We start from the raw sequence: 24,753 nt of genomic DNA, 5'->3' as shown, positions 1-24,753 counted from the left end.
GAGCTGAGAGCAGCTCTAACAATTTGGTTGATCGATTGAAATCTGCTCTGTACTGGTAGAGATTGAGATGATACCAAAGTGTCCCTGGTGTCATGCAGATGAAAGAATACAAAAGCTGGACCTCATGATGGGGGCGGGGGAGGGGAGGTTGGAGACCAGCCAGTCACCCACCTAGTAGCACTTTACTGGTTAATGGTATTGGACGTCATGGAGGTGGCAGCATATATATCTAGTCATTATTCAGCCTATAGATTTGCCTTCACTGCCTGCAGTGCTTCTGCCAGCACCACCACTCATGCCTGGACTTTCAGAAAGCCTTACTCACAGCTGCGGTATACACAACGTACTCCTGAGCCTGCAACTCATTTTACAACAAAGGAAGTACAGCACTGGGCTCAAGCCCATGGGATTCACTGGTCCTTCCTTGTACCTCGTCACCCAGAAGCAGCTTATCTGACTTCTGGTGGGATGATTTAGTCAACACTGCCTAACTGTGCCAGCTGGGCGACAACACCCTGTGAGACTGGGGTGCTGTCCTACAGGATGCTCTATAGACTTTGAATGGTTCCTCCCATAGCCTGGATTCACAGGTCCAGAAATCAAAGGGTTCTTCTCCCTATTCCACTTAATAACTAACTCATATTTAGCTTCTGTTCTACCAACTTTAGAGTCATTAATTCCCAAAGGTGAAATGCTTCCATGAGGAAACATGATTGGTTGCACTGAACTGGAAATGGTATCGTCCCCATGACCGTTTTGGGCCCCTCCTGCCACTGAACCACAGAGAGGTTACTATACTGTCTGGAATGATCGATCATGGTTATCAAGATGGAATGGGGTTGCTCCTACACAACAGGGGCAGGGAGGAGTATATCTAGAATTCGGGGCTTCCCTGGTGGTGCAGTGGTTGAGAGTCCGCCTGCTGATGCAGGGGACACGGGTTCGTGCCCCGGTCTGGGAAGATCCCACGTGCCGTGGAGTGGCTGGGCCCGTGAGCCATGGCCGCTGAGCCTGCGCATCCGGAGCCTGTGCTCCACAACGGGAGAGGCCGCGACAGTGAGAGGCCCGCGTATCGGAAAAAAAAAAACAAACCTAGAATTCGGAGGATTCACGGGCAGCCCTTGGTCCACCCATGCCTTATAGTAAAACTTAATGGAAGACTACAACAACCTAATAAAGGCAGAAAAACCAGCGACTCTCCAGGAATGAAGGTTTGTGTTTCCCACCAGGAAAAGGCACCCTGTCTGCCTACTTTAGTGCATGTTGAGGGCAGAGGGAACAGGGGATGGGTAGTGGAAGAATGACATCATAAAGATGAACTACAGCTCTGTACCCATAACAGAAAGAAGGACTGTAGCAAATATGTATTTCTTCTTCCTTGCTTGTTACAGATTTGAATCCATTAACCAGTTATTTCCTTTTTCCCCTTTTCCTTTCTCCTCCCATATCATATAAAGAGTGGTGGTGGTAGTTAACTTTAAATTTTATTTTTCAGGTCACATAATATCCAGGAGTGGTTGTGACAGAGCTAGAGGAGAAATTAACATCACCCAGAGATGGATAAGGGGAATGATAGGACTTTCTGTCTCCCCTTTTTTGGGTGTCTTTACTGGAATGAAAAACAGTTGCCCCATGTTGGGTAGAAGTGTGATATTGTTATTATTATATGAAAATTAAGCATGGGTAGAAGGGTGATAATATTGAACCATCCTTGCATTTCCTAAATAAAGTCCATTTTGTCATAATGGTACCAATTCTTTTTTTAAATTGAAGTATAGCTAATTTACAATGTCATGTTAGTTTCAGGTATACTGCAAAGTGATTCAGTTATATATATATTCTTTTTTAGGTTCTTTTCCATTATAAGTTACTACAAAATAATGAATATAGTTCCCTGTGCTATACAGTAGGTCCTTGTAGTTTATCTATTTTGTATATAGATATTGGGTCCCAATTCTTTTAATGTGTTGCTGGATTACATTTGCTAATATATTATTTAGTATTTTTGTATCAATATTTATAACTAAAATAGGTAAATAATATTTGTGTAATTTTTATTAAGCTTTGGAATTAATGATGTATTGCCTTAATTAAAATAATTTGGAGATTTCTTTCCCTCTTTTTCTGTGCCCTGGAACAGTATCCACATAATCCCTAAAGGTTTGTTAGAATTTTTTGCAAAACCATCTGAGTCTGATCCTTTAGGGGAAGCTATTGGCTCTTTGAAAACTACTTCTTTTTTTTTTGTTGGTACGCGGGCCTCTCACTGTTGTGGCCTCTCCCACTGCGGAGCACAGGCTCTGGACGCGCAGGCTCAGCGGCCATGGCTCACGGGCCTAGCCGCTCCGTGGCATGTGGGATCTTCCCAGACCGGGGCACGAACCCGTGTCCCCTGCATCAGCAGGCGGACTCTCAACCACTGCGCCACCAGGGAAGCCCGAAAACTACTTCTTTTATTAGAAATGTCTGTTTATATTTTTTCTCTTCTGGGATTTTTTTTTTTTTTTTTTTTTTTTGCGGTACGCGAGCCTCTCACCACTGCGGCCTCTCCCACCGCAGAGCACAGGCTCCGGACATGCAGGCCCAGCGGCCACGCGCGGCACACGGGACCCTCCCGGACCAGGGCATGAACCCGTGTCCCCTGCATTGGCAGGTGGACTCTCAACCACTGTGCCACCAGGGAAGCCCCCACTTATGGGATATTTTTGATGAATAATATTTTTTTAGAAAATGATGCAGCTTTTCAAATTTGTTTTTTATGAACAACAAATGAATTAACGTGTATTTTCATCTTCCCTCCTTCCTTCTCTCAACTCTACCACTGAATTTTTGTTTTAGTCTTATTTCTACACTAAATATATTCAACATTCACGACCTTCCTCTCACTAAAATTTACTCAGTTATCCCTTGGTTCACTCAAGTTCTTCCTCTAGTAATTTCTTTAAGAAGAGCTCGGGCTTCCCTGGTGGTGCAGTGGTTGAGAGTCCGCCTGCCGATGCAGGGGACACGGGTTCGTGCCCCGGTCCGGGGGGATCCCACATGCCGTGGAGCGGCTGGGCCCGTGAGCCATGGCCGCTGAGCCTGCGCATCCGGAGCCTGTGCTCCGCAATGGGAGAGGCCACAGCAGTGAGAGGCCCGCACACACACAAAAGAGCTCGTGAGAACAATATTTCCTGAGATCATACATGTTCAAAACTGTCTATGGTTTAAAGAATAAAAAGACAAGCCACAGTCTGGGAAAAAAAATATTTGCAAAACATATATCTGATAAAGGACTTGTGTCCAAAATTTACAAAGAACTCTTAAAACTCAACAATAAGGGACTTCCCTGGCAGTCCAGTGTTTAAGACTCTGTGATTCCACTGCAGGTCGAGGAACTGAGATTCCACAAGCCACACGGTGTGGCAAAAAAAAACAACAACAACACCTTAACAATAAGAAAACAAACAACCCAACTGAAAAATGGAGAAAAGATTTGAACAGCCACCTCACCAAAGAAGACACATGGATGGCAAAGAAGTATCTGAAAAGATGCTCAACATTATTTGTCATTAGGGAATTTTACATTAAAACAACAGTGGGTACCACTACACACTTATTAGATGGCTAAAATCCAAAACACTGGCAACAAATGCTGGCAAAAACGTGGAGCAACAGGAACTCTCATCATTGCTGGCGAGAATGCAAAATAGCACAGCTACTTTGGAAGACAACTTGGCAGTTTCTTACAAAGCTAAACATAGGCTTACCTTACAATCCAGGTGAGGTAAGCATTACCCTACAATGCACCCAGGTGTTTACCTAAATCAAGAGAAAACCTAGGTCCACACAAAAACCTGTACACGAAAGCCCACAGTAGCTTTACTCATAATTGCCAAAACTTGGAAGCAACCATAATGTCCTTCAATAGGTGAATGGATAAGCAAATGGATAAGCAAACTGTGCTTATCAGTGCTATTATTTAGCACTTATTCAGTGCTAAAAAGAAGTGAGCGATCAAGCCAAACAGGAAATTTGAACGCACGTTACTAGGTGAAAGAAGCCCGTCTAAAAAGGCTACGTAGTATATGATTCCAACTCTGTCAAATTCCGGGGAAAGAGAAACTATTGAGACACTAAAAAGATGCCAGAAGGAGTTGGGGGTGGAGGAGAGAAAACTGTCAGTGACCTTTCTATAAAATCCTAACCCATGTTTTCTTTCCCTATCTTGTACCATCTCTTCTGGCATTCGATATGGGTCTGCAGACATCCAAGGCTAGCCTGATTTTTATCCCCTTTTAAGTGACTTGACTTTTTTCCTGGCTGTTCAAAAAATTCTGTATTTTTAAAAATTCAATAACTTGATCAGTTTTCCCTGGCATAGAGCTTTTTCTTTCCCTGTATAGAGTCAAGTCTCTTTTATCTCAGAAAAACTGTCTTGAAGTCATATATTTAAATGTGTGTTCCCCCAATTTCATTTTCATTTCTCTAATGTTTGTGATGTTTTCCTTCCATTGCTTCTTGAAATTCAGCCAGCTCTCATTCCATCTGCCCCTGTTGTCCCATAATCTCTTTTCTGAGCTCTTGCACCTCTGCCTTTGTATCTTCCTTCATCAGGATGATTGCTTAATTAATTTTTTTTAATCCCTAGGAAAATGTTCAATCGGTGTTTTCAGCTGCTCCCTGGCAAAATTTTTTCTGGTGGGTACTCTTCCTCTACTTGTGAATTTTATGGCTGTCTCCCACATTTTTTTTCCCTTTGGTATATCTTCTCCGTGCTGTGCTAGTTACTGTCTTGGACTCGTCATTGAATGAGCTGGATTTTCCTAGGTCAATATTTGCACAGTGTCCTTCCCAGCATCACAGCCCAAAGGCTCTCTCCTCAGCTGCTTCCTCTAAATAAGGCCCAACTGTGGGAGTCTTTGTGGAGCCCCAACTCCTCTGCTTCACTGAACAAACAGTGAACAGAATAACCTCACTCCCTCCAGTTCCTGCTTCTTGCTCTACCCCGAGGATACACCAGAATGGTCTTCTCACCTTCCGGAACCATATTTTTGCTCAGACTTTCAGAAAGCTGCAGCCCCTCCATCCTCTTGCCGTGTTCCCACCTTCCCTTTCTCCTAATCACAATCTCTGCCTACTCACAGCTGGAATTTTGCTGTCTGTGGATAGGTCTATTTTCTCGTTTTATTGAAAATGGAATTTTCCATTCTCTTTATTGCTTTTATGTAATTTTCAAGCAAAGCATTTAAAGTTGACTTTTCTGCAGACGTGTTTGAATTGGAAGTCCCTTTTGGAGATTTGAGGATGTTAGAACGGCTAGCAGCAGTGGTTATGGCCTCATGGAGAAGCAGATCTGGGAGAAACATGCCAACATGCAGAAAAAGACAGAGCATCCTAACAGCATTTGGGTTCCTTCCAGGAGCCTCAAAGATCAGCTCCACCCCTGTCCTTCACAAGGTTTGGTTTTATGAGTCAATAAATTCTTCTTTTGGTTTCTACCACTTCCAAAAAGGGAGTTCTGACTAATACGGGATGTAGCCACACTCCCCGGTAATCTTTTCCTTGTTTGCTTGGTTTCTCCAGGTCCCACTGCTCCAGTCTGACACATAACACAAGGTGACTGTTGTCCCCCAGGAGGAGCATAAAATAGGTCACCACCATAAACCAGCATCACACGTGCCAGGATGCAAGAAACGGTCAACCATTGGAAGCCTTACATCCTTTTACCTCGTCCAGCGGCATACCAAGTCCATCCTCCATGCCACGTTCCCTTTTTCCTCACCATGTTGTCTCTGCCCTGCGTTCCTGTTCCACCTTGGACATCGTTTCCAGGCTTGACTGCTGATCCCAAGGCTGCATCCAAGCTCTCAGAGGGATGTATTGGCTAGTGGTCCTGGACCCACAGAAAAGGCATTTCAGAGATAGAGGGCTTACTATAAAATGATAAAAGATTCAAAGATTCTTTAAAGATATAACAACTAGAATTCTAGGAACTTAAATGAAATAACCTCAACAAATATAAAGGGAAAACTTGATAGAACTACAGAGAGAAACTACCAAATCCACCATCATGGTGGGAGATTTCAACATGCTTCTTGCAATTACTAATCGATCAATGCCCCCCCTCCCAAAATAGCAAAGATATGGAAGATCTGAAAAACCCAATTTTAAATCTTGATTTAATGACACATATAAAACCCTGCTCCAAAGAATTAAAAAGTACGCAGTCTACTCAAGCACACCTGGAATCTATACTAAATTGGCTGAGTAACAGGATGGAGGCAAGTCTCAACAAGTCTCAAGGAAGGAATATCATATAGATCTCTCATCAAACCTCAGTGAGTAAGAAGCCATTAACAAGTAGAGAAATTTAAACATTCTTGTACAGTTGGAAATTTAAAAACCCACTTCGAATGTCTTATAAATCAAAAAAAACACCAACAAATTTTAAATATTTAGAATTGAGCAATATTACACGTCAAAACTTGTAGGATGCAGCAAAAGCAGAACATAGGAGAAAATTTATATTCTCACGTCTTTTTATTAGAAAGCACAGACTGGACTTCCCTGGTGGTCCAGTGGCTAAGACTCCATGCTCCCAATGCAGGGGGCCCGGGTTCGATCCCTGGTCAGGGAACAGCTCCAGCCTCACTCCCTCCAGTTCCTGCTCCTTGCTCTACCCTGAGGATACACCAGAATGGTCCACTCACCTTCCGGAACCATATTTTTGCATGCCACAACTAAAACCCGGCGCAGCCAAAATAAATAAATAAGAAAAGTATAGACTAAATAGCCTTCTTTAGAAGTTAGGAGTGGGGGCTTCCCTCGTGGCGTAGTGGTTAAGAATCCACCTGCCAATGCAGGGGGCACAGGTTCGAGCCCTGGTCCAGGAAGATCGCACATGCTGCAGAGCAACTAAGCCCATGCGCCAAAACTACCGAGCCTGCGCTCTAGAGCCCGTGAGCCACAACTATTGAGCCCGCGTATGGCAACTACTGAAGCCCGCGCGCCTGGAGCCTGTGCTCCACAACAAGAAAAGCCACCGCAACAAAGAGTAGCCCCTGCTCGCCGCAACTAGAGAAAGCCCACGCACAGCAATGCAAGACCCAACGCAGCCAAAAATAAATTAAAATAAAATAAAATAAATAAATTTAGGAAAGTTAGGAAAAGAACAGAATAACTCAAAGAAAGCTGAGAGCCAAGATTAATTAAATAGGAAACAGAGACTCACCAGAGATTATCAGCAAAGCCAAAGGTTGTTTCTTTGAAATTGACTGAGAACACCAATCACGAAAAAAATGCAATTCAAAAGGAAATATAACTTCAGATATAGCAGAGATTGAAAAGAAATAGAATACTATAAACAATATTGGGACATTTGAAAATAAAAATAGAATGGACAAATTACTAGAACAAGTATAACTTTCCAAAAGTTACTCAAGAAGAAATAGAAATCTGAAAATTTTGTTATAGCAAAGTCTTGAAAACAACCCAACTGAGCATCAGAAGGAAAATTAAAATGGGAGAGAGGGAGATTGTAGTAGTCAAAAAATGGAACCCTTTTGCGGTTTTATATGGACATAAAAATATTTCTACATACATTGACATGGATACATCTCACAAACAAAATTTGGGTGAATAAAAGCAACTTGTAGAATGATTTATAAGTAGGATATTACGTATGTAAAGTCTAGAAACACACAAAATAATGCTAGCCTTTGGTAATGGGTACATACTACGTAAACAAATTAAAACACAAAAACTCATTAACTTCAGGGCGGTTTGTTTACCTAGGAAGAGAAAGGGACAGGATGGGCTTGGAAACAGATACGCTGGTGGCTTTAAATGAGTAGGTATCACTTTTAAAATATATCAGCAATACAGGCAGCCAAATATTAAGACCTATGAAAGCTAGATGCTGGGTATATGGATTATTTTTCTTCTGTTTTTCTGTAGGTTTGAAATATCTCTTAATATTAATTTTTTTTTATTAAAAAGAGACTAGGAGGTGAAGACAACGAAAAAGCAACTCAAAGAGTTTCGCTCTAAAGAGAAGCAAAGAAGCTGAGAATTTGCTGAAGTGGTCAGTGTTCCAGAGAGCGGGCGTCTGAGGCGGGAGTGGGGAGAGCTTGTTTGTAACTTGTGGGAATGGCTCAGCAGGGAGAGAAAACTCATGGGTGCAGAGGGGAGGGAAGCCCTGGAATCAGTGAGGAGGTGTGGGCTCCAGGGTCTTTGATAAGAGCAGAGAGGCTCCACCGCCATTAACAAAAGGGAAGGAGAGGTGCGTGGGTGGAGATGCAGGCATGGGAGTTGGTACCTGGAGGTGGGAAAGTGAGTGTCTCCTTAGCTGCTGTAACACCCATCTCGGTGGTTTAGCATCACAAAGCGTGTTTCTCACTCACATCACAGTACACAGGAGGACAGGTTTCCTCAGTGGGGCGGCTTAGGGGTCCAGGCCCCTGCCAGCCTCGGCTCTGCTGTCCGTTAGGGCCTCCTTAGGATCCCTTCCATCTGGCCAGCTGAGAAGTAAAGAGACAGAATGAGAAGGACCAAGTAGGACGCATTATGGCCAGGCCCGGACACACACTACAGAAGCCAGTCACACTGACGCAACCTACCTCCAAGGGAGGCTGGGGTGTGAATTCCCCCACGATCGGTGAGAGGAGATGAGATCAGTGCCGATCCAGGTGGTCTCCACCACGAAGTATGGGTCGGTGGGGCGGGGTAGGGGGGGGCTTCTCATCAGACCAGACATTTTCTCAGTGAAGTAAGAAGCAAGGTCATTGACTGAAAGTGAGGAAGGATCAAGAGAGGGAAAATTATAAAACAACGATCTTGGAGAAATGGAGAGCAGATCAATGTATAGAACCTGCAGGAATGTCGGGCAGTGATGAAGAGTCACTTGAAGTTGGTCACAATTTTAAAGTCAGACAGGTTATGCGGTACACGGGCCTCTCACTGTTGTGGCCTCTCTCGTTGCAGAGCACAGGCTCCGGACGCGCAGGCTCAGCGGCCATGGCTCACGGGCCCAGCCGCTCCGCGGCATGTGGGATCTTCCCGGACCGGGGCACGAACCCGTGTCCCCTGCATCGGCAGGCGGACTCTCAACCACTGCGCCACCAGGGAAGCCCTGTGCTGGTGTTTTTGTTGTTATTGGAATTGCTTCATACAGCCACATCCACCTGCCTGGGTGCAGGACCAGAGCAAGAGGAAAAGAATTTAACTGGGGTTGGAGTTTTGCCTGGTGAGAAAGACAGAGGGAAAGAGGAGCAAGGGAATTCAGGGTACGAAAGGATTATAATTTTAATTATAGTTGCTTCAAGCCCACCGAGAAGGGCAGTAAGCACGACAAGGGAAAGATAATTTGAAGGGGCCACAAGGAGCCCCTGCAGTGTCCTCAGGAGACAAGCTTGCCTACATGGCTGTGTCCAGGCAAGGAAACTCTGAGGAAGGTTTTGAACCACTGGACCTTGCATGATTTGCTTAAGAGCAGTCATGTCTGGGTAGGAGTCTGGGCCCCGTGCAGAAAAGGCTAGTGTGACCACCCCACTGTTGATGGGAGGCATCCCTGGATGGCACATGGGGTTCATTTTCCAAGAGGTTGGAAAGTTGGCTGCAACATCTGTGAGAGGTAGATTCTCTCTTCTCCTTCAGTTTGCAAACCATGCTGGGTGCATCAAAGTGTACTGGCAGCTTACTTGAATAAGTAGTTTTCATGTTTTCAATACGCAGTTTTGAAAAATGAAGATTCTCCTACATTTTTTTTAGATTTACAGCTAGGAAACCTTCCTCATATTAACAATCCATTTATATGTATTTTCCTTAAAGTATTCTAAGGCCTGTTTTCCAAGCACAGTTCTGTCCTGATTGGCTTTTTATTGAGAGGTTATGCAACATTTGCTTCATGATAGAACTTCGAGGTCAGTTCCTATTAAATGAGCTCTTCTGCAGATAGCACATTCAGTAGCCTTATCCTTTCGATGGAATACTGTACCATATGCTCAACTCTGAAAACCTTGAACACGCCAAAATCCATAAAGATTACAAAAGCAAACTAAGCTGTGAACCTATAGTACATGTAGGCATTTAGTTAAGGATAGCAATTCAAACTGACCGGCGTCCATTCAAAACAAGTTCCTCCTTCAACCTTATTTTCTCACTTGAAATCTGCTAGAAGAAACAGCAAACTGAAACTTGTTTTATGCACAAGTTAATACCACTGGCTCAGCAAATACAAGTTAGTTTGCTTTGGGCAGGAGACTTTTTTTGTAATGGAAAAAATGCTCTACCAATAAGAGGACAGATTTTTGCTTAGAGCAGGAGGCCCTCTATTATTGCTGCAGAAAACAAAAGCCTGGCTGCATTGATGTTTGACACTCACCGTTACTGAAATCTACATGACGCTTCTTGCTGGGCTTTTGTACATGTGAATATTGTCAAGCTGTGAAAGAAAATGGCTTTGTGTGAAAGGTGAGCAAGAAAGTATTTGTACTTTCTAAAAAAAAAAAAAGTTTACTGGCATCGAGTAGAGAAGGATATGAAGAAAGCCCAGAAATTGCTGAAGATCCCTAAGAGCAACCAGATACCTATTGACCTCAAAAGCAAAACCAAGAAGATGGCATCATTTGTGAGGAAGAATGTTCCAGTGACAGGGGTACTTTTCGGAGGCTTTTGGCTTGGTATGGCATCCTTAGGAGGACGATTCCACTTCCATCGTCCCTGGATGGTTTCTTTTCCCCTTCCATCGTTCATCAAAATGTGTCAGTTGTGTTTCCCAACCAGCAGACTCTACACTCCATCAAGAGACACTGAGTAGGAAATGGGGGAGAGGACGTATAAAAAAAGAGAGAGAGAGAGAGAGACACTGTCTCCTCCTCTTCTTCTCCCGGGTCCTCCTCCCTGCCGTTGCAAATCCGAATGGCTTTCTACAGACATCTGTTGGTACAGGCTAACTAATATGGCCCTAACATGAACTTGATGACCATGGAAGAGACCCTTCTCCAGCACATGCCTCACTTGGCTAATCTCTAGGTCAGCAAGAATGTTTCTTCTCCCCCACACCTTGGATACTTACCAGAATTGTTCCAAGATGTGTCACCTTGGAGGTTGAGTGGATCCTCAAATCCTGCTCCAAACTGTTGATCTGGAAAAGAAGTAGCAAGTGCATAGACCTCGTTATTATGTGCTGCGTGGAAATTAACTTAAAGCATTTGCCTTTAAGTATGAAATATTTTGGCATCTAGGTTTCTACTTTCCTTTTTAGTTGGTTTTAGATTACAGAAACAGAACTGTTGGTACCTGCTATTATTATCCTGACAAAAATGGCAACATAAGCACTATAATTGAAAAATCTGAATATGGGCGAATTTATGCTAAATGTATGTGCTGAAGGTATGGTGTTTGGTGGAAGGTCCTTAGGGAAATCAGTTGATTTCCAGACGGTGAATCATTTAGGGGCATTAAGATATTATCCATGGGAGGACTTCCCTGGTGGCACAGTGGTTAAGAATCCGCCTACCAATGCAGGGGACACAGGTTCGAGCCCTGGTCCGGGAAGATCCCACTTGCCACGGAGCAACTAAGCCCGTGCGCCACAGCTACTGAGCCTGCGTGCCACAACTACTGAAGCCCGCGTGCCTAGAGCCCGTGCTCCTCAACAAAAGAAGCCACCGCAATGAGAAGCCCGCGCGCCACAACAAAGAGTATCCCCTGCTCACTGCAACTAGAGAAAGACTGCACGCAGCAACGAAGACCCAACACAGCCATAAATAAATAAATGAAAAGATATTATCCACAGGAAGTTTTCCACCATACAGGTGGAATGCATTCCATGGCTATTTCAAAAGAGTTTATTTTTGGCAAAACATGTGACTTCAGGGGGGAAGAAGTTCTTGGAGTTTTATTTCATAGAAAGGGTTTTAAGCTTTGAAATTTGAAGTTTTCTTCACCTCTTATTAAAACTATGGGGTAACCATAACTTTTCCGTACCAATTTTACTATTCCTGGTCTGTCAGCATAAAATGTAATATTTGAACTGGCATTTTTGAGAAGTAGCATTCCAGGCATTCAGAATTGAGAAAGATGGCACATAAGAAATGAATTATCCCATCGCCCAATATTTTTTAAGTGATGAGGTCAATGAATTGGATAAGTGTCCCACCAGAATTTGCATCTTTTCATTTCCGATTTGAAATGTCTCCTTAATTATTAAAGGAGAACTCTGGTTTCCTCTATTCACAACAATTCTGACATCAAATGTGGGGGATTTTCACACACGAGTCAATTCTCAAACTCTGCATATGCCAGCAGGGTGTCCTACAATTCAATTATGACACCAGCTACCTGGAGTTAGCACAGACCCACAGGTTAAGCACTCGGTCCTACAAGACTGTCCCCACTTCAGATACCATCACAAGTCCTGATTGTCATCTGTTCTTCTGACCAACCAGCCCTCATCAGGTTCAATAATCTGCTATGAGGGCTCACAAAACTCGGGGAAACACATTTGCTGATTTATTATACAGGATATGATAAAGGATATAGATGAACAGGCAGATGAAGGGTTTCATAAGGCAAAGTCCAGAGGGTCCTGAGCGCAAGAGCTTCTGTCCCTGTGGAGTTGAGAAGGCCCCACTCTCCTGATACTTGAATGTGTTTCCCAACCTACAAGCTCTCCAAACCCTGAAGTTTAGGGGGTTTATGAAGGCTTCACCACATAGGCATGATCAATTATTTTTGATCAGTTATCAACTCAGTCTCCAGCCTCTCTCCTCTCCATGGAGGATGGAGGGTGGGACTGAAAGTTCCAAGTTTTTCATCATGGTTTGATCTTTCTGGTGACCAGCCCCCATCCTGAAGCCATCCAGGAAGGACTCCACCAAGAGGAGCCTCATTAGAACAAAAGATGCTCTTATCACCAAGGAAATTCCAAGGGATTTAGGAGCTCTGTGTCAGGAACTGGGGACAGATACCAAATATATATTTCTTATTACATCACAGCTATCTACTAAATTCCTATATGTACTTGGATATAATAGATATCTATTGTTTGGCTTGCACATCCCTGCCTCCATCCCCCAATCACCACATTTCTGTAAACCCTCCCCCTCCTTTCCATGTGGTCACTACAGCAGATGCCATGACATGACCCTACCCTTGGCTCCAGTTTATTGGCACAGAGTTAGCTGACCCAGAGAGAGACAGTCAGTGTCTTCCCTGGGAATTTGGGGAGAAGGAGATGGGGTGGCGGGAGGAGAGAGGGAGAGAGAGAATATGTAGGCTATAAAACCCAGGAGTACTGTAAGCATGTGAACTGAAGAGCAGAGAAGCCATCCTGCAATAAGAGAGAAGAATGAGGAAGATGCTCTGAAAAAACACAGCTGATACACAGAAAGAACTTCCTGGGTCCTCTATAGAGCTCCAGTCCCCCTTTTGAATCATGAGCCCCAGCTGCACCCCTGCCCCGAGATCCCATGAGACACCCCACAATCCTTCTGATAAACTCCTTCTTTGCTTACGCTGGTTCCCACTGGATTTCTGTCACTTACAAACAAAACAGCCCCTACTAAGTCCCCGGATCCGTTTCTGGAGTCCATTCCATGTCACTGATTCATCTGTCCATCCCCATGCCAGTGCCAAGTGTGGTTTAATTACTTACCTTCTATTTTAATATCTGATAGGACAAGTTCCCTGATTGTTGGGTTTTCTCCTGCAGATTATTCTCACACATTTATTCATGTTGTCAAATTCCTAAAAGAAATTGCATAGGAATTTTGATTTGAATAACCTTGCCTTTATACATTAATCTAGGGGAAATTAAAACCATTGCCCTATTGAGACTCCCTAGCCAAGGATAAGCTGGCTGCACTCAAGTATTCCTATGACCTCCATTAGAGTTTTACAGCTGTTTTCGTACACATCTTACACATTTCCTAAGTTCATTCTCAGGGGTCTTATGTATTGGTTGCTATTGAGCATCCTCTTGTTTCTTTCTGCAGTCTGGGGATAGGGCCTGCGGTAGACACCTCTGATGCCCTACATCACATCCCCTTGACTGCTTCCTATTGCAGCCACAGCAGAGGGGGTAGTGCCACGTGAGCTCGGGCAGGTCCTCCTGCTGACAGCATCCCACCTCCAGCATGAGCCAGCACCGCTAGGAGCTGCCTGGTCAGCCAAGTACAGCCCAGACCTGCCGAGGAGTGAACCCACAGGGAACAGGAGCTGCGGGGAAATGCTCCAGCCACCCCTCCTTTAGGTTGGTAGCTCAGGAGATGCTGGGGAGTCCCATAGCCCAAAGCTCCTGAAGCATGCAACAACCCCGGCGATGCATCCCTACTGGTCTCTGGTTCCTGCCCCACTCCCCCTGTCTTCCCTCCTTCTTTCTAGAACCAGTTCCCAAGAAAACTCCCTCCCTCAAGCCTTTCTCTCAGGGAGAGACCCTTCTGGAAGAGACTCAAACCAAGACAGGCCTCCTGGGGGATTCTAACTCATGTGAGACAATGGAGTTTTACAGGAGAATCACTCGAGCTGGTTGGTTTCCCTGCTGCCAAGAAACATCACAGCACCTTCACGCAGCATTGAACAGAGCTGGGAGTAGGCTGCCCTGTGTCTCTTCAGGTGAGAGTGATCCCGAGGGATAGTCCTCTCAGGGGACACAACGAGGGGCAGGAAAGGCTAACTTGGACATGGTTTCCTCTCCTCTGACTCTCCTTCCCAGCATGCACATGTGCGCGCGCGCGCACACACACACACACACACAGAGACAAACATAAACAGACATGCACACATACATACATGCAGAGACACACATTACATACACATGCACACAGACACACAGACACATACATAAACATATACACAAACATACATACACACAGAGAGACACACAGACACAAACATAAATACCTACACACAGACACACACACACAAACACACACGTCAATCTGTAACCCCAATATTCCTGAGTTTTCTAGCCTTTGGTGCCTTACCAGTCTCTTTAATACCTCTGACAAGCCTTGTAACTCCACAACCCTGGAACCCTCCCTGGTCTGCCTCCCCCAAATCGAGGCCACAGCCCCTCTCTTTATTCCCCAAAGCAAGGTTAGCTTGAGGCAATAAAGAGGAAGGTAAGACAATGGCTGGAGAGGGACCAGGTCAGGTGGGGAATTTTTGATGAGAAAGTCTTTGAACATGGAGAGAATCCATGGAGGGGGAGAGGATGAAAATACAGGAGAAAAGCGACAATCACTGGAGTGATTTAAGGAAATATAGAGCAATGGCAGGGCTTTTTATTGGGGAGGATATTACATAGATGGGATTATATTGTATACATTATTTTGCAGCCTGGATTCTTTTACTTAATTTCCTAAAGACCTTAAGCATGAACTCCCACTTCCAACTATCCCCACAAATTTGCATCATACATTCCAGACTCAACATTCTGCGGGACTTCCCTGGTGGCACAGTGGTTTAGACGTCGTGCTCCCAGTGCAGGGGGCCTGGGTTCGATCCCTGGTCAAGGAACTAGATCCCACATGCATGCCACAACTAAGACTTCATATGCCACAACTAAGGAGCTCACGAGCCACAACTAAGGAGCCCACGTGATGCAACTAAGAGCCGGCGCAACCAAATAAATGAATTAAATTTAAAACAAAAAAACATCCTGGGAGAGAGGGTCCAGTGGGCAAAGTCTAAAGTACAAGCCCACCCCAGGTACACCAGGGAGGCGAGAGGGAGAATATGTCCCCCTTGGTCTACTTATGGCCTCAAGTATGCACATAATGGGGGATTCCCTAAAACAGATGACAAATGTTTACTACAATATCCTGCTTCTCTGTTGGGTTGCTTCTTTTTCTTGTTATTGTAGGAGTTCTTTATACTCTGGATATTAATTGCTTGTTATAAATGTCGCAAATATTTCATCCAAGTCTATTGCTTGTTTCTAATTTTAGTGAAGTCAAATCTGCCCATCTTTTCTGGAGAAGCAAAATATCTTTTCCCCCATATTGCACTTGTAAAAAATCTATTATGGCCCATATTTTCATTAAATCATATCTGCAGACCTGCATTTTCTAATTCAGCTGAGGTGAATAAAATATGTACAAAAGCTGAGAGAATAGTATGATGAACACCCATGTACCATCACTCGCTTCAACAATTATCAACATATGACCGGTTTTGTTTCTTCTACACCCATCCCAACCTGTCCCCCTGACCCTGCTGAATTATTTCAGAGCACATCCCAGACATGTAATTTCACCTGTAAATATTTCAGCATGCATCTCTCCTGCATCGGCAGGCGGACTCTCAACCACTGCGCCACCAGGGAAGCCCCAGAATCTTCTGTTTTTAACTTAACCATAATACATACTATATACCAGAAATAATTGACAATAATGCCTTATCCAGGTAATATTCAGAATTACCTGATATTCACATAATGTCTTTTTACAATTGGTCTGTTCAAATCAGGAGCCAATGTCCCCATGTTGCACATACAGGATATGCCTCTTAAGGCTCTTTTAATCTATAACAATCCCCCCTCCCTCTTTTTTTTCCCCTTGTCATTTATTTGTTGAAGAAACTGGAAATTGGCTCTGTAAAATCTTCCCCCTTTTGGATTTGACAGAATGCACACCTGCGTGCGTGCTCCCCTCCCCACTAAATTTCCTGTAAACTAGTAGTTAGCGCGAGAAGCTTAATTAGATTCAAGTTCAAGGTTCTCTGAGAAAAGTCTTTCTCAGGTGATGCTGTGTAGTCCCTATTGCATCAAAATGGGAGCTACATAATGTCTGCAATGTTTTTAAATTGACCTTCTCCTGTCTAACCATTTTATTCTTATTTCTCGCTCTGGATCGACCTCCAGAAGTAGTCCAGGCGATGATTCACCTCCTTTTCTGGGTCCTATTTCTCATCTCTCCCCATTAAGAATCCCAGCAGAGTGGAGGTTGAGATGTGCATGAACGTTTTTCCTTCCGTACCAAAGATAAGGTGTGAGCTTCTCTCACTCACAGTTCTCAGCTTCGGGCTATTCAAGGTCCTCTCAGTGATGCCCCCTTTCACCCTGCTCACGTCCTAGTCTCCTCCCTTCCTTAAAGCAACCGCTTGAATGGGGTAGACGTGTCCTTGAAAATGTATGGATCCTTGAAATGTACGTAGTGCTACTGTGTTGCGGACTCTCAACCACTGCGCCACCAGGGAAGCCCTAGGCTATTGATTTTTATCAGTGTTCTTGAGTTCTAGGCAGTATTCTATTTTTAGTTTTTTCATTCAATGCTGATTTTAGGTGTCTCTTATTATTGTATGGACATGTAGTCACTGGGGTTTTTTTCTGTGCAATACGCTTTAAACTTTTTTTCCCCAGCTTTGTTGAAGTACGATTGACAAATAAAAATTGTATGTTTTTAGATTGTACAATGTGATTTTTTTAAGGTATACAACATGGTGATTTGATCATATACATTGTAAAATGGTTCCCATGATCAAGTAAATTAACATATCCATCACCTCACATGGTTACCAATTTTTTGGTGTGAGAACAATTAAGATTTACTCTCTTCGCAAATTTCAAGTATACAATATGTTACGGCTAACTATAGTCACCACGCTGTACATTAGATCCCCAGCACTTATTCATCTTATGACTGAAACGTTGTATCCCTTGACCAACATCTCAGCATTTCTGCCACCTCCACCCCCAGCCCCTGGCAACCACTATTCTACTCTCTGGTTCTATGAGTTTGACTTTTTTAGATTCCACATATAAGTGAGATCATACAGGTTTTGTCTTTCTGGGACTGGCTTATTTCACTTAGCATAAACAATGTCCTCATGGTTCATCCATGTGGTCACAAATGGCAGGATTATTTTATATATATATATATATTTATATAATTTTCTTCGTCCATTCATCCATCAACAGACACTTGGATTGTTTCCGTATCTTGGCTATTATAAATAATGTTGCAAGGAACATGAGGGTGCAGGTATCTCTTCAAGATACTGATTTCACTTCCTTTGGTTATATACCCAAAAGTGGGATTGCTGGATCATATGGTAGTTCTAGTTCTAATTTTTTGAGGAGCCGCCATGCTCTTTTCCATAGTGGCTGCGCCATAATTGCTGTCCCTAAATGCTGGACCGTAGCCCTTCAGGCACAAGCACCACATACTATCAGTGGGCACCTAGGTCACCTCTAGTTCTTGCTACCCAAACTGCACTGCCATGAACATCTCCACAGTGTCCCAGAGTGGACCAGTGAGAGAATTTCTCTGGTATGTATACCCAGAAGTAGGACTGCAGGAATCGTGGTATACATGCACTTTTAATTCCACGAAATGCCTTGCGGAATGGCTATTCCAATTTATGCTCCCATCAGCGTGCATATAAGTTTCCCATTTCCCCCACATCCTTGCCAGCACTTGACTTTTCCTCTCTCATTTTTGTCAACTGAATGGGTGTAAAGGGATGGTTCACTGATGTTTGTTTCAAGTTGCATTTCTCTCCCTACTAGTGATTATAAGCGTGTCTTCATATGCACATTGGACCCCTGGGGTTCCTCTTCTGTGAACTGCTGTTTATATCCTTGGCTACTTCCCTAGTAGATTTCCTATCTATTTCTTCATCTCTGGGCTCCTTTGGTGCTGAATGTCTTCTGTTTGTCCCTCTGCATCCACTGTCTACCCTTCTCCATGTCATTCTGTGGCCTCAGAGGCTGAGCTGTATGGCTGCATCAAAGTGTTCCCTTGCCATCTGGCTTCAAGCCCTGGAAGGAGATCAGAGGGAGGAAGAGGAGGGAAATGAAGATACTGACTCCCCAGCTCCCTCCCTGCTGGGTAGCTGTGGGCTAACTGCCTTCTGCAACCACAAGTCACAGACTGAAAAAGTCACGGCTTGGCTCCCGGAGGCCCTCTCCATGCAGCTTTCTCTTTCTCTGGGCTCCTGAAGGTGCCACCAGCTCCCCACTGTTGGGATACCTGGGTCCCTGCCCTATTTCTCATGGCTTCCTTAATCCTGCTTACAGGATTTTGTAAATCATCTCTTTATTAAAACACCTTCCAATTACCCATTTCATATATGCCATCTGTTTCTTGCTGGGAGCCTAACTGATACATTGTCACTGAGCTGAAATTTTTAATTTGCACACTGTCAATTTCACTGATTTTTGTGTGTGTGTATGTGTGTGTGTGTGTGTTATGGTATGTGCTTTGGGGTTCTTATTTTTGAAGCCCTTCTGTACTCATAGGTATAAGATTCTCCTTCCCTTTTTCCCATTATTTTTGTAATTTTACCTTTTATATTAAGTCTTGAATCTATCCAGCATCCACCTTTGAATGTGTTGTTGGGTATCAATTTTTTTTTCTTAATATGGAGAGCCACTTTTCCCAATAATGTCTTTCCTCCACCAACTTGAGATGCCTCCCTTATTATATATTAAGTTCCCATTTATGCATAGTTCTGTCTCCAAGCCCCCTGTTCCATACCATTGGTCTATTTGTCTGTTCTGTAAAATTACCATACTGTCTTTATGAATATGGCTTTGCAATATATTCTAATGCCTGGTAAATCTGGTTTCCCTTTCTTTCAATTTTTACTCTTCTTTTTCTCAAATTGACTTTTATCATTTTTTAAAGATTGCTGAGTTGCTTTTAAAAATCCAGCTGAAACTTGTATTTTTATCACATTGAATTCCTATATGAATTTGGCAAGGATTTTAATTTTGTTCTTGTATATTCTTTATATGTCACTGTGATGATAGGTAACAGATACACCTCCTAAATCCTCTTATTAGGTCTAACTGTTTATTGATATTGATTTTCCATGTGAACGATCATATTGTTTTATCTCTTCCCTTCATGGATATAGTTTTCTCTCTTTCTCTTCTCACCTTCCTCTTGCCCAGAATGTGTCACAGCTGGAGTGGGGCAGTCATCTTGGAACAGGTGATAGAATTCATATGCTGAGAACAGTAGAGCAACAATACAGAAGCAGCCAAGGTCCTAAAAGATTTTATCATAAATAGGTGTGGAGCTTTTGCCAAGTGCTTTTTCTGCATCATGTAATCTTTTCTTTTGTACTCCATTAATGTAGTCTTCTGTACTCTCTGTGTCTATCTTATGAATAGATTTTTCTGTTGTTAAAGCATTTTTGAGTTCTTACTCAAGGCATAGCTGTTACTTGAATATGTTATCTCTCTTAATACACCATTTAATTGGGCTAGTTAATATTTTATATAGGAATCTTACATTTTTTGGTCATTATAGCGAAAATACTCTATTTGAAATTTGTTAAAACTTGCCTTATGGGGGCTTCCCTGGTGGCGCAGTGGTTAAGAATCCGCCTGCCAATGCAGGGGACACGGGTTCGAGCCCTGGTCCAGGAAGATCCCACATGCCGCGGAGCAACTAAGCCCATGCGCCACAACTACTGAGCCTGTGCTCTAGAGCCTGCGAGCCACAACTACTGAGCCTGCGTGCCGCAACTACTGAAGCCCACAAGCCTAGAGCCCGCGCTCTGCAACAAGAGAAGCCACCGCGATGAGAAGCCCACGCACCGCAATGAAGAGTAGCCCCCGCTGACCGCAACTAGAGAAAGCCCGCGTGCAGCAACGAAGACCCAACACAGCCAAAAATAAAAATAAATAAAATAAATAAATTTATTTTTTAAAAAACCTACCTTATGGCCCAGTATTTGCTCAATTTTTAAAAAAATGTACCAGTATACTTGAAAAGAATGAGTATTCTGTAGCTGATGAGTGCGCTATACTAAATGTGTCCATTGGATCATTATACTTCAACCTGGCATTCAAAACGTCTGTATACTTAGTGATTTTTCAGTCTGCTTGATACATCAATTACCGACAGAGGTGCATTACAATCTCCTACTATGAATATAGAGTTGTCTTTTTGTACTTCCAGATTTTTTATTTCATGTATTTTGTGGCCATGTTATTCTGTGCACATATATTTAACACTGGTGTATCTTCCTGTTGAACTAAACCTTTTATCATTAGGAAGTGACCCTCTTTATCTCGAATAATAATTTTTTTATAAAGTGTACTTTATAAGAAAATTATTGGGGACTTCTTTGGTGGTCCGGTGGTTAAGACTCCACGCTCCCAATGTAGGGGTCCTGGGTTCGATCCCTGGTCAAGGAACTAGATCCCACATGCATGCCACAACTAAGACCTGGCACAACCAAATAAATTAATTTTTAAAAATAAGATAATTATTTGGTTAGAATTTTCCTAACATATCTTTCTCATACTTTCGCTTTCAACTTCTCTCTTTAGATGTGTCTCTTGGGCATGTGGTTGGACTTTACCTTTTATTCTGTCTGTAAGTTCATGTCTTTTAAAAACATAATTTAGGGAGTTCCCTGGCAGTCCAGTGGTTAGGACTTGGTGCTTTCACTGTAGTGACCCGAGGTTCAATCCCTGGTCAGGGAACTAAGATTCCCGCAAGCCGCACAGTGCAGCCAAAATAAATAAAGAGGTAGATAGATAGATGACAGATTATTTAGTCTTTTGTATTTAATATAATCATCAACATATTTGGATTCATAACTCTTTATTTTGATTTTTCTTATCTACCTGTTCTGTTTTTCTCACCTTTCCTGCCACCCTTTAGATTGTTTTTTCTTCATTTTTTCCCCTTTATAAATTTGGAAGTTAAAAGCTCTGTTTCTAAGGGATTAACCTAAAAATTACAACAATGGTAGGAGAAACTGTCTGTACTCTGCTGTTTCAAATCAGAGAGTGTTACATAATTATATCCTCTATATCTGTTCTTCTGTAACCTTTTTCCTTTCTAAAATCATGTACCTGTATTTCCTTTATTCTCCTTCATATTTGTTTGTTATTTACCTTTTCCAAGAATCAGATTTTGTTTCTACTGATGATATCTACATTTTTATTTTCTAGTGCATTAAGTTTTGCTTTTTTTCAAGTGTCTTAAGTTAAAAATAAGCTTATTTCCTTTCAGCCTTTCCTATTTTTTTTAATAAATGTGCTTAAGGCTATATACTTTTCCTCTGGGGAATTGCTTTATACCATCGCACAACCTCAGTCTGTAGTGTTCTCCTTGTTCACTTCTAAACCACTTGACTGTTTCATTTTTATTTTTTTTTAAACTCAAGTTATCTAGAAAGATGGTGAGTCATGTATATGTTGATAGATCTTTTTTAGCTATACTTTTGTGTTTATTTCTAACTTTATTTTATTGTGGTCAGAACATTGCTCCTTTTTAGAATTAGTGGAGGTCTTATCTGTGGGTTAATTTGTCCATTTTGGTTGATAAACCCATAAGTGTCCATAAAGTCTTCATCTGTTTGTCCTGTTAACTCCCATCTGGGTTGTGGATTCTATTTGCTGTGGTTTTCTCTTCCATGGTATTGGTTTTCCTCCCATGTTGGCGATTCTGGGTTGTGGGTTCACCTTTGCATTTGTTGTATTTGTTACCTAACTGTGGATGCTGCTTCTGTTCACACTGGGGTGGTTCTATTCCTGGGGGCATTGCTGGAGGCAGGATGATCCCAGTGAAACCAAGCAGGACCCTGCGGGGACCTCCCAGGTACAAAAGCCCCTCCATGTCCCCTGTCTCTTGATTATAAAAAAAAAATAATAAAATGCTGTACTCTCCCAAGCCTCCCCTGAGTCACAAAAAAACAAGCTTAAGAAGTTAATGATTAGGACAATAGAATCACAGAATCTTTAGTTCTTCCCTGAAGGACATAGACAATAGTGTCTGAGGCACACTCCTGAGTTGTTTTGCAGATACTAAAACCACCACCAAATGGAAAAACGTAACTGCACAATGACCAGACTGTAGTCATGACACAAGCTGCTCCATCTTGCACAATTCAAGGACTGGTCTCAAGGAAATGGGAACAAACCGACCCTGGAACTGAAGATTAACTATACTTGAAACAATCAAGATGATGCTGACCAGACCTCCGCATGACCAATTTCAAGGTGATTATCAGAGCTAACTGTGCTGTTCTGCATGTAGCCCCCTGCCCTGCCTATGTACCCATGAAACTCCCCTTTAAAAGCCCGTGCGCCCTGATCAGCAAGGGGAAGTTGGTTCTTTGACACATGAGTCCACCTCCTCCCCAGGACTGCCAGCTTCCTCAGTAAAGCTATATTTCCTTTTACCCAGCACTTGTCTCTCGGTATTGGATCCTTGAGAGACGAGCAGCCCAAACTGAGTTCAGTAACATCAGTACCAAATGCCGCTTTACAGCTGAGACTCAGGGAGCAGAATAACTTGCCCTAACTCACATACCTGTAAATAACAAATCCAGGCCACCTGGCCCAAAGCCCAGACAGTTCTCAGGATGACCCGCTGCCTGCCCAAGGCTATCTAGTGCCAACCAGCCCAATCCCAATTCCTAATCCCCAACAACAAGACAACTCAGAATATTTCATATATTTCTCTTCTTTTTACTCTAAAAAACAAGTTGACAAGAATAACCTGCAAACCACAGAAAGTGGCATGGGTTTCAATCTCTTCGCCCCTCCAAACATCAGTCTACATTCCTCAGACACTACCCTTCCCTCTAAATCTTAGATGAAAATCCAGAAGCCCCCAGATAGGAGGGTCCCCAAACCAGGAGCCCTATGGCAGGTAAAGGCATTGAGGAAATAAATTAGGGGGAGAGGAGGCTGCTAGTTTTCGCTGTCCCTGTCCCGCTGTGTCTCGCAGACCCACCGGTAGGGCCTCTGACAGACGTCATCGTTCCAGCGGCCGTCGTCCGTGAAGTGGGCACAGTCCTCACCTCCTCCGAGCCCGTGCCCATACCAGTCGTCCGGCTGCTCTGGTCTCCAGTTCCTAAAGAGACCAGATGGATGCAGGCCCGAGGGGCCCAGACCCTCAGCCAAGCCGAGCAGCCCCTGGCGCCCTGGGACCCGCCAGGCTGGGGCACAGGCGGAGGGCAGAGCTGTGGGGCGCACACACTCACTTGAAACCCGACTCATAGTCTGTCCCGTCCACCCATTTCCAGGGCCCGTTTTGGTCAGTGAGGCCCATCCAGGTGTTCACAGGGCCCATGTGGTGCTGGATAAATTTCTGGGGAGAGAGGAGGAGCTGGTGATCTCTCCCTAGACCTGCCAGCCTCCCAGCCGTGCCCCGCCTGGCCCTCACCTGCTCCTCCCAGGAGCCCACCACCACCAGGTGGGCGTCCTCCAGCTGGCAGTACTTCTCAGCCTCGGGCCAGGGCTTCCCCGAGCGAGAGAACCAGTAGCATTTGCCTTCAAAGTCCATCCATTTCACCGTTTTTTTTTTGAGGGGCTGAGGGGAAGTGGGCAGGAAAGCGGGGCTGGGCAGCACCCACCCCCTCACCGTTGCCCTGGAGGACGGCCATCTGACAGCTCAGGCTTCGCAGGTCAGACACAAACTGCTTCACGTGGAGCAGCAAGCTGGAGTGATCTGGGGAGACAGAGGGCAGAGCGGGAGGGGAGTGAGTGGGGGAGGGGACTGGGAAGGCTCTGTCGTCTGCGTGCTGGGGCGTGAAGATGGATCACAGATGTTCCTGCCGTAAGGCCCCTTGGTTTGGCCTGAGAGACCCCTGTATCCTGCATGCGGAAGCGCGCGCACGCACGCTCCCTTGCTGACCTTCACTCAGGTCCTGCTGCTGTTTCTCCAGTTGGGACTCCAGGGACTTCATCTTTCTGCCCACATTTCCTCCTAGAGGAGAGACTTGCTCAGTGTCCCAATGTCCCTACGTTCCCAGCCCCCCCAGCCCCAGCCCTCCTCACCCTGGACGCTCAGG

At 43.9% G+C, this 24,753-nt stretch overlaps 1 protein-coding gene and 1 pseudogene across 1 annotated transcript in view; one reads left to right on the top strand and one right to left on the bottom strand.

Annotated features, from left to right (window-relative positions):
• Positions 1 to 9,011: 9,011 nt before the first annotated feature.
• LOC112390438 (FUN14 domain-containing protein 2-like) lies at positions 9,012 to 17,367 on the top strand (annotated as a pseudogene).
• A 6,057-nt stretch (positions 17,368 to 23,424) lies between these two features.
• Positions 23,425 to 24,753, bottom strand: part of LOC112390437 (asialoglycoprotein receptor 1) — a 2,969-nt gene continuing 1,640 nt past the window's right edge. The window contains exons 4-9 of the mRNA XM_024731393.1: positions 24,740 to 24,747; positions 24,597 to 24,668; positions 24,316 to 24,410; positions 24,126 to 24,272; positions 23,944 to 24,050; positions 23,425 to 23,813 (exon numbers count right to left, since the gene is read on the bottom strand). Of these exons, the coding sequence (XP_024587161.1) occupies positions 23,651 to 23,813; positions 23,944 to 24,050; positions 24,126 to 24,272; positions 24,316 to 24,410; positions 24,597 to 24,668; positions 24,740 to 24,747 (592 nt within the window). The 3' untranslated portion in view covers positions 23,425 to 23,650. The remainder of the gene's footprint in view (positions 23,814 to 23,943; positions 24,051 to 24,125; positions 24,273 to 24,315; positions 24,411 to 24,596; positions 24,669 to 24,739; positions 24,748 to 24,753) is intronic.

Source organism: Neophocaena asiaeorientalis, unplaced genomic scaffold, assembly GCF_003031525.2.
Source record: "Neophocaena asiaeorientalis asiaeorientalis breed wild unplaced genomic scaffold, Neophocaena_asiaeorientalis_V1.1 scaffold1189, whole genome shotgun sequence".
Lineage (NCBI taxonomy): Eukaryota > Metazoa > Chordata > Mammalia > Artiodactyla > Phocoenidae > Neophocaena > Neophocaena asiaeorientalis.
The sequence above is the reverse complement of the archived record's forward strand: the minus strand, read 5'-3'. Positions and strand labels throughout refer to the sequence as shown.